The sequence below is a fragment of the Clavelina lepadiformis genome, chromosome 1 (assembly GCF_947623445.1).
Source record: "Clavelina lepadiformis chromosome 1, kaClaLepa1.1, whole genome shotgun sequence".
In the NCBI taxonomy this organism is placed as follows: domain Eukaryota; kingdom Metazoa; phylum Chordata; class Ascidiacea; order Aplousobranchia; family Clavelinidae; genus Clavelina; species Clavelina lepadiformis.
This window is the reverse complement of record NC_135240.1, coordinates 5196292-5215526: the sequence shown is the minus strand read 5'-3', so window position 1 is coordinate 5215526 and position 19235 is coordinate 5196292. Positions and strand designations below refer to the sequence as shown.

Genomic DNA, 19235 nt, shown 5'->3' with positions numbered 1-19235 from the left:
TAAAAGTCCATATAGCCTCCCGTACAGAATGTTACAAGCCAATTAGCACAGAAACAGCCATACAACGGTTACAGGATTTTGGTTTAGCTTATGCTGACGCCATGGCATTTTTGTAGGTTTGTTTTGTTAGAACTGCGGTCTAGAGTTTGTTCATTGTCTGGAGTAAGACTTTTTTGGTTCCGACATCCTTTTAGGTGACATTTCTATATTTGATTAATGAGGGTAGGCTTGTTTTAAATGAATTAACAGCCTAGAGGGCAAGTCATAGGCCCAGTAGAAAGTGTGGGACCTGCACACACGGAATTCATTTTCATTATCTTCACGCCGATTTATAATAAAGGAACAAAGAATTAAGGCTTCAGTGCATACAATCACGCCAAAATTTGCATATATACACGCACTAGTTTTTCGTCGAAAACTGCCATACTTGGGGGCCTACAGGTACTTGTATTTTGCGCAAATGTCCAATCATAACATGATTTGGTCGACTATTGGCTACCAGTATGATCTTTTATGATTCCTTGCCTATAGCTTGCTGTGTAGCTGCTACATAATCAGAACTGCATTGCAATTCCTGTTATGGCACATTTCAAGCATATATGTACCTACTGAACTAGCAGATGTTGTAGTAACTAATCTAAAGCAATAGAACAAAAAGTGTTTAGTAGCCCATGGACTAACATTAAGTTAAGAGATAAGCTGCACTTATGAGAAAGTGTATATTTGTTGTTGTGGAAACTTAGTTCTGGCAGTTTATTTGGGTTACTACTGTGCAAGTAGAATTAGTATACGTTTCCAAACTTGGCATAGGATTTCTATATAACAATATAGTCTACTTCCATCAGTTAGTTTTAGGCAGGTTAATTATGAAAAGTTATGAAACTGCTGTAATGTCCAGCAGTAGTATAACTGATACGAATGGTAATAATAATGATCTGAGCCAAGCTACTTGCGGGGTATTTGATGTCTGCCGCTATCCAGGAGAAGATGTATCTGACACTGGCCATCATAATCAAGTCATAAAGACCTCATCGAGTAACCATTTTCAGAAGAATGTTATTGAAATTTCAAACACATATATTCATCACGAGAAAGCAGAAAGAAGAGACAGCGGTTTTCACACCATGACACGTTATAACAGTAACACTAGTTCTGGAGAGAGCGAGACATTTATGCGTCGAAAGAAATCCAACGCAAGTCAAACATCTGCTACTGTTGTCGTCAATCCTCCACAAGCATCCAACGTCGTCGAATCGGCAGCAGAAACCAGCAATGAGTCGACAGTCTTACAACGATCTTCCCCGTTAACTCCAAAGTTTAATGAATATGTCGTTAAAAATGAAAAGAAAGTGATCGAGATTAGAGCGATGAAACAAGCTAAGAAACTCTTCCATTCTCAAGGCCAAGATAAAAGTGATGTCATGCAACATCTCTGCCAAACGTAAGGAGAAACAAGTGGGATTGTACATTATTACATCATATTACGCATATTATGATAAAATATAGATCATTATTACACATATATATTTTGATAAAACAAGTCAACTACGCACAATATCCTTGGTATACGATTCATATATTTCTTGGCCTACATTTTTATATCTGGTAACTTTTACTTCAAAGCCTTATGCATATATCAAATATTTCGTTTTAATAATAATTAATTAACCTTGTTGTTGTTAGAGATGAATTTGGACTGCTCGTTGCCAAAAAATACATGGAGATGTTCAACTTCAGCCATGTGAGTTTGGACGACAGTTTGAGGTAAGTCACAAACTTATTCCATGCATTCAATTTTATACCAGCACCCAGCAGTCCTTCTAGAAATACCAGTGTGTCTGATGCATAGTAAAATTCTAACATTAAATGATACTGAGTATTGTTGTTATTCATGTCATCTTGCTTTTTGTCATCAAATTATTACTTTGTTGCTTTTTTGAGGCGTCATGTGACATACATATCTGATGTTCTTGTTGCAATATTTTTGTTGAAGTTTATTTCGATTCCTTTGGTCGCCAGGGTTGTGTTAAATTTTTCACATACCATTTGTACTGGAGTGGAATTGCTTTATTTTTTGCCAGCTTTGGGGAGAAAGGTTTATGCTTATTTTGCGTTTCAAAACTTGTCAAACATTTTACTATGTTACAACTACTAAGCGACTTGTTTTCACTGGAATATCATTATTCGAGTAATCTGTGCCCACACATAACAAATTTTCACAGGTTTAGTAGTCATTTTGCCCTAAAGCTGCCAGTAGAAATTCTTTGTACTTATGGTCATCAATCGTTGTCATCACCAGTCACTTATGTCGCTATTGTTACACAAATTACATCACCTTTGTTTATAGTTAATCAATTTAATCCTGGTCGTTAACCAGCCTTGGGTCGCTTAAATGCTGCCAGGATGTCAATGTTTTGCAAATTTTGTTAATCTAACCGCTGTTATTGTTACCCGGTCAAGCGTGAAAGATTTTTAACAGGGTAGTTTTAGTTGCCAAAATAATGACAGCAAATTGATATGATGTGGCGAGTTGATTTGTCAGTGTTTCGTATATATACTTCGAGATTAAAAACTGGATGTTATGACTAGTATAAGCATATGTCTACACTGTACACATAGGTTAAAATACACAACGTCCATATATGAGATACTTCAGTGGTCTCGCCTAGCCGGTCTCTTTGAACGTTGTACACGCACAGTATATGCGCCAATTAACACAATACGCGGTTCGCTCAGGTTTCTGCGGTTGTGGCGTGGCGCTTCGTGGCTTTGTTTGTGATTAGTTATCCACAACATGCCTCCATATTTGGATGAGCGGCAGGTTTGTTGTTCAGCTGATGCTTTTTTTGAAAAATAACTCACCTTTCATTCACAACGACCCATCAATCGCGAATCTTTCATGCTTGCTACTTCCGGATCCGATTCTCTCACGCACGAACTATGGGAATAAAATTGCAATGTGTCTTCTATTTGCTTACAATTGGTGGGGCTGAAATGAAATGCAAGATTGTTGGAAATTTGTCGGGAAATTATTTTTCTGTGTATTTTTAGACGCTTGTTAAAAATCGTGACAAGACATCCCGCTGCGAAGCAACAAGGAAATACTTTTTGCGTCGCAGCTACAGTTTAAATTGTCTCAAAGTCGATTGTTTTTAATCAAGTCGTTTGAGCTGTATTGGCATTTGTAAAGGTCGAAAGTTTTCGTCGGCCGCAATTTACCCCTGCGTACAATTAGGCCTATTTGCTTTGCAATTACAATAAGGTGTTTAGTTTGTTCAACCATTATTATTATTATTAGTACAATAAACCAGTCCTAATACGTGGCTAAACTCCGTTTGAACTTCATAGCGTGCTCCGCTTGTTCGAAGACACTTTCAAGATTCCTTGTTTTATTTAAAATTATTCACAGGCGATTTTGGTAATGTGGTCAGTTAGTCATCAACACAGAGTTCCCTTCTTCAAGAACGAAGTAATGATTTTGTGTGAATGATGGTGAAAACTGTTCGTTTAAATCTTATTATTGTCGAATCCTGTTAAAAACATTGTTACAATTGTTGTGGTTCACAACATTACACAGCCCGCTTATTAATCCCGTTTCCTTATCGTTGGTCGGTTCCCACAGGCATCTCGCTGGGTATTTTTGATCGCTTTTGACTAATACTTCTGCCCCACTGCACTCAATTGGCCACTTCGGAAACGAATGACGTAATCAATACCACCCGGCGAAAGCGGGTTACGAACTAATGACGTCATATCGATGCATGGTTGCAGGCTGAATTAATGCCAAGAGACAAAATAATAAGCAATTAAAAAGAAACTTTCCTTACAGCCATTCAAAGATCAATTGGAAGAAGTAATATTATTTGATAGCTCTTTAATTCCAAGCAAATGCATAAGCGATTGTGGTTCAATCTCGCACGCGATTCGAAACTTATGGTGACAACGCGACAAGCGATTACGTCATCGCACAAGGCCACCTGCAATTTTTTCGCGACTCGCTCGTGATGTTACGGGTGACTTCTTTTCCAAGACATAGCGACTGCGATTCGTCGTATTTCGTAGACACAGTGCCATGATTGCTTCACCCTCCATTAGATCGCTTTAAGTTTTGTAGCCTCACAAAATGTGTCTGCTGGCACACAACCGCTGCTTGCGATCGTGGTGGAAGCGCCAACTTTGCAATAAGTTGAGTTGTACGTGGCGCGTGTTTCAAATCACGAAATGATTTTGCGTTTAATGGACGAGTTCCGCCACATTACGCACTGTCTGCATCGAATTCCAAACCTGTGTTTGTCACTTGTGTTTAATGTGACGAGCCCGTGCTTATCATGCTTACACATTGTGCATACGTTCTTACAAAAACAAGGCAAATTTTTAGTTGGCTGTCGTGTCGGATAGGTCATGATTCAGTGGTTTGAATACCGTCAAAACTGTCGATATCAGTGCTAATTTGTCTCGGCGAGGGTGCTTTGATTTGGCGGATATATGCGTCCATCCATGTTCCTGTTCCTGTTCCTCACATTTCCTGCCTCGCTCATTCATCGCATGCAAATTAGTTTGCGCTCGGGTCGTTTTATAGAACAAATTTCTTGAAGCTTGTGTTGTTATTCTTGGGCGCCGATATTTTTGATTTGGTTTTACGACCACCATCAACTACAAACCACAGATACCTTATGTCAACATGACAGAGATAGCCAGCCGCACTCAAATCGCCCAACCATTACCAATATCTGGCGGTGTTTGAGCGGCCAACGCCTGTCTGTTAGTACGTTGATCCGCAACTTCCGTGACAGAACAAGGAATGCGAGGCCACTTGTTGTTGGTGCGCTTTGAAAACCTTCACAATCTGCTTTCGGCTTAAACATCGAAGAGCGCCGTAGAAAATGGTGTTTATACAGCAAAGCCACTCATCCTGATGTAAATACAATTCTGTCTTTCAATTTATAAATGCTGGAAAAAAGAATTTCAATCATTCTTCATATCCATATGTTTTTCTCCATTTGGTCTGGTTAATCATTTATTTGTAGCTTGTCAGAAATGTCACACACAGAACGACTACATTCATGTAAGTTGTAGATCATGGTTTCAAAGAAAAGCTTTCTGTTTGCTTTTTTAACTTGTGAGCCGCAGTTCACCAAGCTATCGCTGTTTCAGTAGAGTCAATGTTGCTTAAATATATACAGACATGCATGAATGAGTTTGGAGAATCAGTGACTTTGCTGTGCTTAAGAATTTTTGCAAGGAGCCAGTTGTCGTGATTTGTGTTTTTTCTATTGGTTTTCGAGGTTGTGTGTGTGTGTGCCTAGTTAGACCTGATCCATGCGGAATTTAGTTAGAGCCTAAACTAGCATGTTTGTAAAACTTTTGTTAAACAAATCAGTGGACTTGGCTTCATAGTTTTATAGTATATTACTATATATGTATATGATTGGAGTTGATGAGGAATGTGGAATGTTTTTTTACAGCACTACTAAAATAGTCGTGACCAAATGAAATAAGTGACTGTATTTACTTAGTTGCCGGAATCAATTCTCACATTCGTGCCATGAATGTCTGGGCAACATGTTAATGTATTGCCTTTTACAGGTTGTTGTTAAAACGTTTGGCACTGGTCGGTGAAACACAGGAAAGAGAGAGGGTGCTCTATCAATTCACTCTGCACTTTTCCCATTGCAACCCCGGTTTCCTCAGCAAGGACACAGGTACACGCTGTGCTTACAAATGAATAAGGCTACATGCGTTGTCATTCACGTGTATACACATATATGTGTAGAATGTCGATGTAGTTATAACTGTTTACTTACAATGTATATACAGGCTATCTGACCTTAATATTTTCAATTGACCTCTATACTCCTGCTATATACTTAACATACGGTATTTGTACAAATCTCTTGCTTCATAATAAGCCACTTTGTATGGTTTACTAACATTTGAGTATGCTTAACACAGCTACTATATGTGATACTGTGATAAATGTGTAGATGGTATTGGTTGTTACGCACATATTTAATCTTTCATAATTTTTATCATAAAAGCATATAACGTGTTGATCAGTATAGCCCGGGTGGTTGTTTGTATCAATTCTGCAACTGATCATTACACCATGAGCCCACGACCTCATTTGACCCAATATGCTCTCAATGATGATAGTGAATAATTGATATTTTATCAATCAGAAATATTTAATGAATATTTTAAAGATGCATCTGTCTGGCTTTTGACATGCTGTAATTACTGGGCAATACGTGTAAAGTATTTGTGAGCAATCAGTTACGGCAAAATACTTGCATTAGATGAAAACTCCTCTCATGTCAGTCAATGTGTAATTATGTGAGACGACTTAAGTCCGGGTTAAATTTAATCAATTAGCTGCACAACAGCATAAGTTACTCAGCATTACATGATTTTGGTGGATTATTTTGAGCCTGGTCTGCTCTCTCTGTAAAATCTTTCAGCTATTTTTATGCCAGAGATTTCCCGAATGTCTGGTTTTAACAGCACATTTAAATATCATCAAATTACCAATAAAACCATTTGCATATTTTTATTTAGCAAATTCTTATTTTCTTGTATAATCACAGCCTAATGTGTTAGTTTTTTCACTTTCGTTGTTTGTTCAGGAATTCTTCAGTGTTTTACTTTATCAAACATACATTTGCTCATGAAACCTGAATACGCAGCACACGTTGTGAATTAGAGACTACATGACGTCTAAAACCGATGCTTCTTAAATATAAATAATTGATATTTCCTGGAGGTAGCGTTTGTGGTATTTTCAAACCACGGTATATCATGTTGTTAAAAAGCATCTGGGTTGTTGCCGTATGCAAGCAGGCTTCTGTAAATATGCGTATGATAATTGCAAACCTTTTTAAATGACAACACGGTGGCTGATGAGTTTTTAAATTTATATTTAATATATTTAAATACAATATAAATAAATATAAAATAATATAGATATTTAAATTTTAGAATAAACATCTAACTCATGTGTTGCGTGATGTTGCATTCACCTCACTTGGTTAAAGGTCGTGATACTGTTACTTAATTGCCAACTATGAATTTTGTACTGTAAATAATTATGCAATTTAAAGCTAGTTAAGTTGATCGAACAGATGCATTGATTTCTTGTATAATCGCCAGATGCGATCCACACCGTCATATGTGCCACGGCCCTCCTCAACACTGACCTCCACGGCTCAAAACACAGTGGACGGCGGCGCATGACCAGCAAGCAGTTCCTCGCCAACCTAAGTGGGCTTGGTCCTGGCGGGCAGGATTTTGACCCAAACTTACTGAAAGAGATTTACCGATCCATAAAGAAGAAGCCGCTTCCCTGGTGTGGAGCAGAGTGAGTGCCTGTGCTTAAAATGTTTGGCCGATAAAGTTATTTCACGACACGTTGCTCATATTTGCATTCTCGTTTGTCTGTACTTGATTATATTTCTTAACTAAGTGAGTATAATCTGTATTGAGACTCACCATGTCTGATGGGCGGCAAGCAGTCATTAGTTGCTTTTTGAAGTCATTAGTTGCTTTTTGAAGTCATTAGTTGCTTTTTCTTTTTTTGAAGTGCCACTTCAGTGGTTACAAGTTTTTTTTCTTTATTATAATCATGTGATAGAGGTTGAACTATGCTTAGCAGTCTGCAGTTTTAAGATTCAAATGATGCTTAATGTATGTTTAATTGCTTAACCTAACATGGTCAAATTATGAAACGCATGAAGAAAGTAACGGTGTATGAGAATAAAGAACACTGTGATTTTATATATGTTTACGACAGATATGTTTACAGTATTTGCAAAAATAAAGATATCTATTGTTGGCGCACTTGTGAATAAACATGGCTGGTTGTTATGGTTGTTCTGCTTATCATATGCTTGTATAGATCCAAAAAAATCTGGCTCGGTGTGCTTATAAATGCTAATAGAAAAACATGTAATTCAGACTCCTTTAAATACCTACGCACTTAGGTGATTCATTGCATGCATATTAGTTGAATAATCTGTTTATCCATTGTGTTGATATATGCAGCACCAGTAGAAGCATATTAGGCAACACAAAGAGCCAAACAGTTAGAATGAACGGTTCCTCCCACAAACCTGATAAAAGTAAAATGGTCGGCAGGTAGGTTGGTTACAGTGGATATTTATATCTTAGTACATGGTATATTCATAAAACACATGTTTACAATCTGTATATATATATATATCGTTGTTCAAATGGTATTATTTTTTTCGCCATCGACTGTTTATTAATCAAGTATTAAAATCAACATTCTCATTGTGCTCTCACTCACTATGCCATGAAATTGTTTCACTCAGATCCCAATCCATGAATCCTCCGACAATCAATAAGATCCGATCACGACCGATCTTCCACGAGGAGGTGACTAACAGAAGAGTTGGAGAAGGGAGAAGTAGCAAGATGAAGACTCTCCCAAGGAAACAGGGAGTCTTGTGGAGGAAGTGTGTCATCGACAGTGATGGCGGCAAGAGTAAGTTCCAACACTGACTCAGACTAAATGTACTGGGCATATGCTGAGTAATGCGGGAACGACTCGTTCTTTGCTTTCCTCCGCTTCAACGAACGGAAGCATTAACGTAACATGAATGTTATTACACTTCCCGACTTCCGGCGTACTTCCCTTATTAGTTGTCACGCATACGCGTTAGCAAGTACAGTCGCCATTTTTGATAACCAACAGTTTGACCATTTGGTTGGCCATGACCAAGCTGCCAAAAATTTTAATGAATCGCAAAAGCAATCTCATTCCATGATAATTTTACCGTCAACCAGAACGATCGTGACTTCTTACCAGCGCCCGTGAATGGTTATTGCGCTTGAATAGGCCTACATTGCTGGTCTATTTCTATTAAATGACGCAGCTGGAAATATCCGGCTAAAAATAAACCAAAATCTTACGTGACGTCCCAAATGCCATAGGTGCAGTGTTATAGCGATTGCAATATAGTACTGCTTTCTCTTTAAGATAACATTTTCATATGTGGCAAGACGTAATTAGTCACCATGTACGTAGGCACCAATCCCATAGTTAAACTACGCCTTAGCTAGAAGTGTATAATTGGTCATATGATACGATGTCGTATGAATAGCAATCAGGCCAAACACATTTATATACTCGGACGATGTTTGTAAGAATTTTTTGTTGGGTTTGGAAATAATTGTTCCCAACTTAGCCCGCCCCGCCCGCCTGTGACGACACCATAATGGGTTATACGGGTTAGTTCCACCAACAATACATTGTCGTGGCTTTGTAGAACTATTGTCACAACTACGCCAGAATCAGCGTGGGCCAAGCTTAATTGCTTAGGATTGGAGCGTTTGTATGGATAGTGGAGCCGGTGCTAGCATGTATTGCAACTACTGTCGACCCAAGCGATTTGTTATGAGTTCACTTGCTTTCAAGTGAGACCACTTCATCCACTCGTCAATTTGCAGAATACGCACTTCAATCCAACTATACATCCAGTCACTTCGCTTTGACAACTAAGCACGGTGTACTTGGAATTTTGAATATGTCATTTGAGAAATGACTAGTTTGGTGGGGAGCCAGGTTTTGTGGCTTGCCTCGCGTCACGAAGTTGCTGTGTAAGCCAAGTTATGGTTTTTCAAGAAAATCACCTGTGATTTTTGACAGAAGAATGTTGTTGCTTTGATAATCATCATCAATGCGCAGAAGGTCAATTTAAAGTTGAGATGTGTTGCGCAACAATACACTGGCGCGCTCTTTCATATTCTTAAAATATTCGAACAGAGGCATTGACGTCATAATACATGAATCACGGTGACTCATGCTACTTCGGTTGGCTTCTTTGCATATCTGGCCAACTCTATGCCGCTGCTAATCTGATCTAAAATTAATTTTGGCTTAAAATACTCAACGAAATGTTTAAAAAGCTTGATCATATGGCTTATGATAATGTTATTATATAACATACATACACGATGCGATATCATTTCACTCGTTATACAAATAAATAAACTTTGAGCCTCCATAAAAAGTCACTTTTCAAGTTTTGGTTGTTGCCAAACGCAGCAAATGTAGTAAAGAAGTCGATCACGTTCAATGACCTGTCAATCAAGCTTAGTTGAAGCGACGCGCAATAGGTCTCAAGTTGTAATTATTTCGTTTCAGCGTCAAAGAGGCGACGAAAATGGAAACTGGTGGTGGTGGCGCTGCAAGGATTGGAGCTGCATCTTGCCAAGGTACTTTGATAGCTTAGTTTGTCTTTGTAACCCACATGTTGCTGCTGGCACCACGCGGAGCTAGTAATTGGGTTAACTGATATTACGACTGTTCAGTTAATAATTAGCTCGCATAGCGTCGTTAGCAGTTTTGGTTTATCGCTTACAGCTGAAAAAAATGAAACAAATTTTATTATCAATTTACGTAACACTTTGACTGTTTGAGCAAACAATCATTGCGATTGTTTTGTAACGTCATAAAATGTTAACTGTCACGTCACAGAAAGATTCGTCCGAAGCGAACAAAGTGTCACTCCACCACAGTACTGCCGAGATCGAGGCGCAACACCAAGCCACGAAGCGAGCGAATGTGTTTAGGTTGATATCGGCCGATGGAAGCGCTTGCCTCTACCAAGCCAGGTCTGTATTTGAGTTTTATTCGTCAGATTTATTTTTGATTTTGCGCTAATTCTGTGAAAATATCAATTGAAACACTGCATTGCTTGGTAGAAGTTAAAATAGACCCAACAGGTAGGATACATTGCACAGACCACAGCTTGCAATACTGTGCCAACCATTCAGACCCAGGAAAAACTTTCGGCCCGGTTTGCATGCTCTCTCAAGCGGATGTTATTGATTTATCATGACGTCACCATAAACGTTCCCGGGGTTTTCCAGAGCGCTCTGTGGTCACAATATATGTATTATTCATGCGATGCTTGAAAATTTCTGCGCATCATTATTCACCGTACACCCTGCTCACGTGGTGCACGTACTCAGAACGCATTATTACGTCATAAACGTGTATTGGCACATGTTGGCGATGATTATGTTGTTCGTGCTCGAAATCAGTCGACCGTTCGTTTGAGCAATTGTCAACGAATTGTGACATCATAGACAAACAGTCCCATGCTTTCGTTGCAAACAAAGTCGCAACTAGAATAATTCTTATTCTTAAGCCGAAGATGTCGTCGCTTTTTTTTGCGCACCAGAATGTCTCAATGTCATATCATGTGGACGCGTGGATGCTAATTGTATGATCCTGTGATATCTTCTATCGCTTAAAATTATTATTAATTGTGACGCAAGCATCCTATATAATTATATATGATTGTAAGAAACATGATCTGACCCAGGGGCTCCTGACTGGGGTGCATGAACGTCCTGGGGAAAGCACCGCAAGCAAGCGTTGTAAAGCTTACGTCATGTTCAGATTTTATTACGAAAGGGGGTTCGTAGGTATTTCGACATCCACATCGAGTTAGTTGGGAAAAGAGTAAACCCCGCTTGTTGGATCGACTTAAGCGCGAACATCATTGAACAATCTCACCAATGTGTGTTGAAGTATCGCCTACTTAAGCGGATTGTTGTAATTTGATCGCGATTATTTTTCAGTTCCTCCGAAGAACAGCGATTATGGGTGGAGGCAGTCAACCGTAACGCCGCGCTCCTCTCAGCCGCCCCATTGTCAGCGGGGATCGGTTCCCAGATAAAGTTTCAGAAACCTCTTTTGCCGTCCGCCCCCTCAACATTACCGCTGGTAAGTTCCTTTATCTTTAAGTAGTCGCTGTGCTATGTCGTAATATGTGTTGTTGCTGCATTTAGATACATCTCTTGTTAGCTTTGGGTTAATTTATTGCTGCTCGTCCTAAAGCTTGTGCTTTATCGCCCGCCCCTTTCCACCAAAGTAGTTGCAGTTGAATGCGTTTTAGACCTTCACTTCACATTTATCTTTCTTCGTACTCAGTAAGTTCATTTAACGCAGCCTCAGCAGCTTAAACAACAACAGGAACGGCTCACTTCTTTACGGTCCGACGTCGAGAATTTGAAGAAGAATCCGCCGGAAAACGGGAGCTCTGTTGCCGAGAAGCAGTACCACTCGGACCGATATTCCTATCTTACTTATGAGGTGAGGATAATGACGTACTTGCGCGTATTGCTCGTACATATGTGGTACCCCAGTGAATGGGTTTATGCCTGACATTCAAGCTACGTTTGTCCCTGCGTCTGCTTGAAGTGTTTGTTATAAACGAAGGTTCACAAATACGAGGTTTACACCAAATCCCTGGAGGGCTTGGTCGATGCCACGAAGCAGATGCGGTCCGAGGAGCGTCCCCATCTCCACGAAGAAGAAGAGGAGCAGGTTTCCACCGACACCCGGAGCTTGCTTTCAATCTCACCTAGTGAGCCGGGGATGTCGTCACTCCACGCTGCATCCGCATCAGTGGAGCCGGAGCGATCCGGTTCCTATGATGGTCTCGATGAGAAGCCGTCCAATCACACGAAGCAAACGATCCTTGCATCTTCACCATTAAGTCCGACTTCATCTCTCCCGAACCTGCATCCGATGAATGTTTATCGATTCCCGGAGCAAGCTCCACTTTGCCAGTATCACGGTGATGCGGGTCGTCATCGGAGCCACACTGCTTCTCCTGCTTCTGCGGAGGATGACTCCTCCAAGTGTCATCAAAGCAACGATTCCCTCGACTCAAGTCCAACTTCTTCAAATTCCAACAACTCCAACAATCGATGTGAAGCCGCCTGGTCTTCACGATCAGCATCAGTGCCACACATCAACCTTCTCGAGACAAATCCCTCACAGCCCCCGATTTTGACGTCATTTTCTAAATTAAACAAAACCACCGTCGGTTTCGCTACCACCGGAAGAATCGCCGACTACAAGCCGGGTCAGAGGTCAAACACTCCCGTAAACCCAATTTCGGGGTCAAATGTAAAAGGTCATTCGTCAGGTTCGAAACCTGTGATCATAAGCACTTCCTACCTATCCAACACCATGTCACCCTTAGTGGAAAGTGGGGCACAACCCGCTAAATCAATGTTAACCCCAGTCACCCAACCAGCGTCCCCCCCTGCCCTTATTCGGGTTCGAGGAAGGAAAGAACGGAAAGGTGCTTCCAGATACAGCTACCTGCAAGCGGTGCAGGACACCAACGTTTAAATCGGGGAATTTTACGCTGCGCCCGATATGCATGAGTTAAATGAAGATGCATTGCACCGGGCGGTTTTGGTTTCTTCCTCAAAGCCTGGTTTTTATTTTGTGGATTGCCGTTGATCTGCACCTGCTTCCCAGGTGGGGCGAAATTGCACTCGGCTAATTATTTATCATCATTCTGTGGAGTCTTGTATTATTATTGTCCAGTCCTCCAGCTCATTTTTATCTTCTTCTCTGAGATGTTGGCGATCTATGAGCATCTTGTCACGTGCAATCTCTTTCAACCAATCAAGATATTTCCTATTTTAGTGACGTTTTTGTGGTTTTATCATGTTTGTGTTCAACTTTTACGCTTTTACTTGTTTCAACTTGTTTAATTTAGGGAGAAATGACCAGTTCCTGAATGCTTGTGTCGACTGAGTTTGTTTGCATCAAACACTTTACTTCAGTCGGAAAAAGATTCGATTTTATTTAGAATTATTTAAGAAAGTTGGTTTTTGTTCCGAGTGATTTTACGCGTAATGTCTTGAGAAATCAGCGCTCCATGTTCCCAGTATTAACTGACTAATCTCTTTCTATTCGTTTGCTTCACGCACACGTTTCATGATTCGTGAGTCTTCACGTGATGTTTGTGATATGTTTCACCACTCAGTTTTTCACTAAAATTTCTGTTTGAATGAACAATGAAGATATCCGCTTGTAGATACTTTTGGGCGATTTGTGATACTTTATGTTTATCCGTGAAACTGTGAATCAATTTAACATTCCATTCTTGTCACAAATCATATGAAATGGTATGAAGCAAGGTCACATGAAGCAGCGACTAAAATCATTATTGTTGAAATGAGGAGAGAATTAGACAAAGGAATTCACAACGAAAGCAGGATTAAGTCACACCAAAAATTAAGAAAGAAATAGCCTAGGAATTGGGCAACGCCAGCACATGTTTTACATAACGGTATTCAGTCTTATCCCAATCTTGGTTTTCCGATGCTTGCCCGAAAACGTGATCACTTGTTCAAATTTCACGATGGGTCAACAAGTCGGGTAAAACATCTGTTCGAGGCTACATCAAGGCGAAGAAATAATTTCTATTGCTTGCATTCATCCGACCCTGTCCCTTGTTCTGATTCCTTCGGTTTCTTCATCTTCACTGCAATCCAAATTGCGCCAAAGCAAATCAAGTTGAACGCATTGAGCCCGCAGAGAAAATAAACCTGATAATACAACAAGTTGTTCGTGTATCAGATTAAGAGATTTTCAACTTTCTTGCAGCTCCTTGTGGAAAAATTGTCGGTCTAGTAGTTACTCACCACATTGAACGGCGATAAATGAAACATGGCACCGCCCACTGGCAAGACCGTCATAGCTCCCAAAGCTCCCGCAAATGTAAAGACGAAAGCGTAGGCGCCCGACACATTTGTAATTTCAGACACCCAGGTTATAACTGCAACGAAACAGCCGAGAAAAGGGGGTTGTTAGACAATATTGTGCTCCGACACCTATAACTATGACACTGCATATCATGTACCAAAGTTCGTATAAAATTTATCCCATTTAAGAATTGGATACCAAGGAAAATTTTCAGTATGAAAGCACCTGAGGGTACCATAAGTCCGTGAAAAGATCCATAAAAGAACGACACAGCCCACATTATGGCAGGCCAACTCCTTGCTACTAAAGCCATAGTTACCTGCAGGTACAAAAAATCGCAGGAGATATCAACTGATGATAAAAGAAGAATCATAGATGATAGGCCTACTCAGATCTAACGCTGACATTACCAAGTAACTTTTGAAAAAATGTTAATTGTCTTCATTGAACTCCCTTTTCATTTAAAAACATAACGAATAAATTCGTCTCTAACCATAGATAGGAATGATGACGTGGCAACTGTCGCCACAATGTAAACAGGCTTCACGTGACTAGCTAAAATAATTCCTGAAAATCTTCCAACACCGTTGCCAATGGAGGATAATGACCTAATCCAGGCTGCGTTTGAGGTCTACGATTATAAGAATATTACAGCCTACATAACTTATTATAAACATACCAGTGTTTTAAACAAGTTATCATTCAAACAGGCCTGCACTTTGTCGGGGTGTAGGTTAACTTTGTTCACTTAAATAGCAGAGAATCAATCGCTTTAGGCCTATATTCACTTACTGAGAAATTTAAAGATGAACACTTGGCCACCGCAAAACTTAAATCTAGATAAAGCAATCTACTCCCAGTGCTGCAAAAGCAATATAAAAATGCAGGTATCAAAATCCATATGACGTCACGAATAGGGTCTTCCTCGCTTTGCAAAACATCGCCGTCTTTTGACGAAACCAAAACTTCGTACGTTCTTTCTGGTAAATTGTCAAGCGTTTGTGCTAAGTAACTAACATTTGTAAAGCGATACATTTTGCACATATATAAATATGTATTCTACTCACCATCAGCATTCATACAACCAAGCACAATATACAGAATGGCAACGACGAATAGAACAATCCCAAATATGATGTACGACCACCCGGCAGGATCAAACTATTAGCAAAAAGTTTCAACCACAGTTTTCAAGTAGATTCACATCCTCGAGCATGACCTTACAAAAGTGATGACCTTTTCATTTAGGTACATTTGATCAAGAAGAAATGTCATCATTGCTTATAACCTGATGGTGATTCTTAAACTTCTCGCTTTCATTTCTTTCAACATTGAGGGCATTGTTAACTTGAAGTGAACAATTGGAAGCACTTGGATTGCTCTCATGTGACATTATCAGAAATGGACGTGCTAAGAAAACAAGGAAAAATCCTTAATTAGCTTACATGCCCATTTATGATCTGTCTGTAGAGTGTATTTTCAGTAATTTCATTAAGCCTGGCTCTTTCAATTGCATAAATTTTTACGCCAATCTTTACCGACAACTGGAGCTAAGAACCCTCCGAGGCTGCTCATGGTGTAAAGAATGTAAATCAAAATTCTGGAAGTTTTAGGATTCCAAATTCTAAGCACTACACACTGTGAATCTAAAGGAATAAATACAAATTTCTGCTTTTCAATCACAGTATCTATCAAGCAATGAAACTATTTTCTAAAGTAGTTTTTCTTTACCTATATCAGTATCGATACTTTTCTAAATTTACTTCCAAGTTGGCCTACTATAGCCAAGCTTATGACGTTTCCCATATTCCAGATCCTTCATTGTCCACAACAAATAACTTACCTACTAGCATATAACCAACATTAAATCCAATCGCGAAGAATATTAATATCAATTCCCATATTTGGTTTATCCAGGGTACAGCAGTCACCGAAGCCAACAACACCAAAGACACCATAGCTGGAAGTGATGTATAGGATTGTATTAAATGTTTATAAACTTTTGTGAAAGCAACTTCTTAAAGAAGTAGCTGGAAAGAGTTCAGTTTTTTATCAACCTATAAACTTTCTACGGACAACAAGATTGCTGTGATAAATTACACAGCATTGAGGTAACTTAAATGTCAATTTACGAAAACCTTTACCTTGGACAAAGAGACCGTTAATTTTTTGTTTCAATTTGCGATTCACAAAAGAAGCGACAACAGAACCAATCATCGTGGCAAACGACCCTATCGAATAAGCGGACACCACAAACCTGACTTCCGTGTTCGAAATATGAGCCAGGTATAGCACCGTCGGCCCCAAAATGATTCGATAATAACTCTGGAAAACATAAACATTTCCGTTTAACTTACAAAGAATCTTCACCAAAGTTTCAATGTATGATAAGTTCCTACATAAGATTCTCCTGAAGCTTTAAACATGTTGTAAATTTTGAACTCACTCAAAAAACAGTCCAACTCACCGTTACACATCGTAGAACTAACATGGCGATTAACAAAAGAATTGAGTAGATCGGCCACATTCTTAACCGAGTTCTGAATTCTCTCAATCTCAAGAACGAGATTCAATTTTTAATGCCTCTGTTGCTGTCTACGCCTTCTCTGTAGCAATCCTAACATGACAACTTTTGACGATTTCTTATGATTTCTTTCAAGCTTCGAAACAGATGTTGCTAAAATGTAGTCGGAAATAAACCTGACAAGTCGATGATTTCTCAACAAGATTAATGTCTACTGTAGTCCGGCTAAACAGTTGGTATTACTATAAAAACGATTTAAATGGTGGAAACCTTAGTAAACAATAAGCACAATTTATATAAGTTGTGATAATTACAATGGAAATTTCGAAATTAATTTGACCTGAATATGCTTTTATATTCGTTCGTGATGAACAATTTAAAAAGATGGCGTGCCAAGATACACATATTTTACCAGCAGCTGTAAATTTATCGAGGTTGTTGAAGATGAAAACGGTATAATCAGTGCATAATGCATTGAAGGTCACATTTTCCAAATTCCACAGTTTTAATTTTTAACCGGCGCTGCGCTGTATCTCCACGTTCATTGCGTTGGCATCCCGTCTTTCCGTTGTTTGCTCAAAGAGAGGCTTCTTTTTCAAAGCTATGATGGGTCAGTCGCTAAATTTGATTGTTGTGATGTTGTAGAAATCAAGCGGCGACCTATTGCTTGCATTCATCCGACCCTGTCCCTTGTTCTGATTATTTCGGTTTCTTCATCTTCGCTACAACGCAAATTGCTCCAAAGCAAATCAAGTTGAACACATTGAGCCCGCAGAGAAAATAAACCTGAGAATATAACAAAGTTTATCGTGAAACGGACTGAGTTAAACTTAAAAAAGTTAATATCTTGTAGCAAAGTTTCTATATCTTATAACTCTGGTATAACAATAATTGTCATACTCACCACGTTGATAGGAGAGAAGTAAAACACCACTGACCGGCGAATATATCATTGTACTGGCGGCTCCCGCAAATACAAAGACAAAAGCGTGAGTGCCCGACACATTTATGATCTGCGATAACCAGATTATAACTGCAACGAAACAAACACTTTATTGAAGGACACATATCATTATACAATAACGTTGACATCTTTTATAATCGAACAAACTACTGGTATTAGGGGTCCGTTGAACAATCCATAAAAGAACGACACAATCCACGTGATATTGGGCCACGTGCTTGCAACAGAAATCATAATTACCTGCAGGTGCACAAAATATTTGAAACAATTTCGTAACTGAAGTCCAGTTTGTTGCGTATCTGACATAAACACAACATAATTGTCACTTTCCATGGATAAGAATGCTCCTGACGTCATTGTCGTCACAATGTAAACAGGCTTCACGTGACGTGCCAGTATGATTCCTACAATTCCCCCGGAGCCGGAGCCAATAGAAAATAGTGACGTAACCCAAGCCGCGTTCCAAGGAATTGTTTGAAGCAGTTGGAAGGCATTTGGCCGGTCACTTTATCACTTCAAATAACAAAATCGGTCACTTACCGAAAAATTTAGAAATGAACATTTGGACGCCACATAGATCATACTTTGGCAAACCAAACTGCATCCAGTAATACTAATGCAATAAAAAGATAAAGGAATCAAAACCCATATGACGTCACGAAGGGGTTGTTCATCGAGTTAAGAGTAAAGAGTAGGGTGTTTTAGGGTTCCATGTTCAAAATACCGAACACTGTGTAACTAAAGCATAAATTTAAAACTATATTGGTTTTAATCAAAGCCTTTATGACTCAATAAACCGATTGATGCTTTCAACTTTGTGTTAGTTTATGTCATTTTTAACTGTTTTCTTAAATACACGTTTGCATGCTTTGTTAACAAAATTATATGATGCTTTCCACAATCTACAACTCTCGTTGTCCGATAGACAACTCGCTTACCAACTAGCATATAACCAGCATTAAATCCAATCCCAAAGAATATTAATATCGATTCCCATATTTCGTTTATCCATGGTACAGCACTCACCGAAAATGAAAATACCAAAGTAACGGCAGCTTAAAAAGAAGACGTCAGATTGTGTGAAGGCTTGATAAACTTTTCAAAATAAACCTCTTTAAAAGGATAAAGTTTCTATTAAAATCTTGAAGTAACTTGACTACTTTCAGGACAAAAACTAAACTAAGTTACGCAACACTACAGATAGGCTA

The 19235-nt window shown here is 39.2% G+C and overlaps 2 protein-coding genes across 16 annotated transcripts in view; one reads left to right on the top strand and one right to left on the bottom strand.

Moving 5' to 3' along the window:
- The first annotated feature begins 459 nt into the window (after positions 1-459).
- Positions 460-13934, top strand: LOC143451418 (uncharacterized). Its single transcript, XM_076951938.1, has 11 exons — positions 460-1441; positions 1684-1764; positions 5587-5702; positions 7147-7354; positions 8038-8130; positions 8328-8500; positions 10163-10233; positions 10496-10632; positions 11608-11752; positions 11978-12121; positions 12248-13934. Exons 1-11 carry the CDS (start codon positions 867-869, stop codon positions 13169-13171), a joined length of 2667 nt encoding a protein of 888 aa, XP_076808053.1. The 5' UTR covers positions 460-866; the 3' UTR covers positions 13172-13934.
- Positions 13919-19235, bottom strand: part of LOC143451446 (sodium-dependent glucose transporter 1-like) — a 21679-nt gene continuing 16362 nt past the window's right edge. For 4 of the 15 annotated variants that reach the window (XM_076952135.1, XM_076952042.1, XM_076952034.1 and 1 more), the window contains 13 exons: positions 18268-19139; positions 17968-18096; positions 17007-17849; positions 16684-16864; positions 16383-16499; positions 16078-16185; positions 15828-15949; positions 15607-15700; positions 15332-15519; positions 15033-15170; positions 14765-14858; positions 14479-14612; positions 13919-14382 (listed from right to left, as the gene is read on the bottom strand). In XM_076952135.1, coding sequence (XP_076808250.1) covers positions 14257-14382; positions 14479-14612; positions 14765-14858; positions 15033-15170; positions 15332-15519; positions 15607-15700; positions 15828-15949; positions 16078-16185; positions 16383-16499; positions 16684-16864; positions 17007-17066 — 1362 coding nt within the window. In that variant the 5' untranslated portion in view covers positions 17067-17849; positions 17968-18096; positions 18268-19139 and the 3' untranslated portion in view covers positions 13919-14256. The remainder of the gene's footprint in view (positions 14383-14478; positions 14613-14764; positions 14859-15032; positions 15171-15331; positions 15520-15606; positions 15701-15827; positions 15950-16077; positions 16186-16382; positions 16500-16683; positions 16865-17006; positions 17850-17967; positions 18097-18267; positions 19140-19235) is intronic. The other 11 variants (XM_076952120.1, XM_076952128.1, XM_076952078.1 and 8 more) reach the window with 9 other exon arrangements.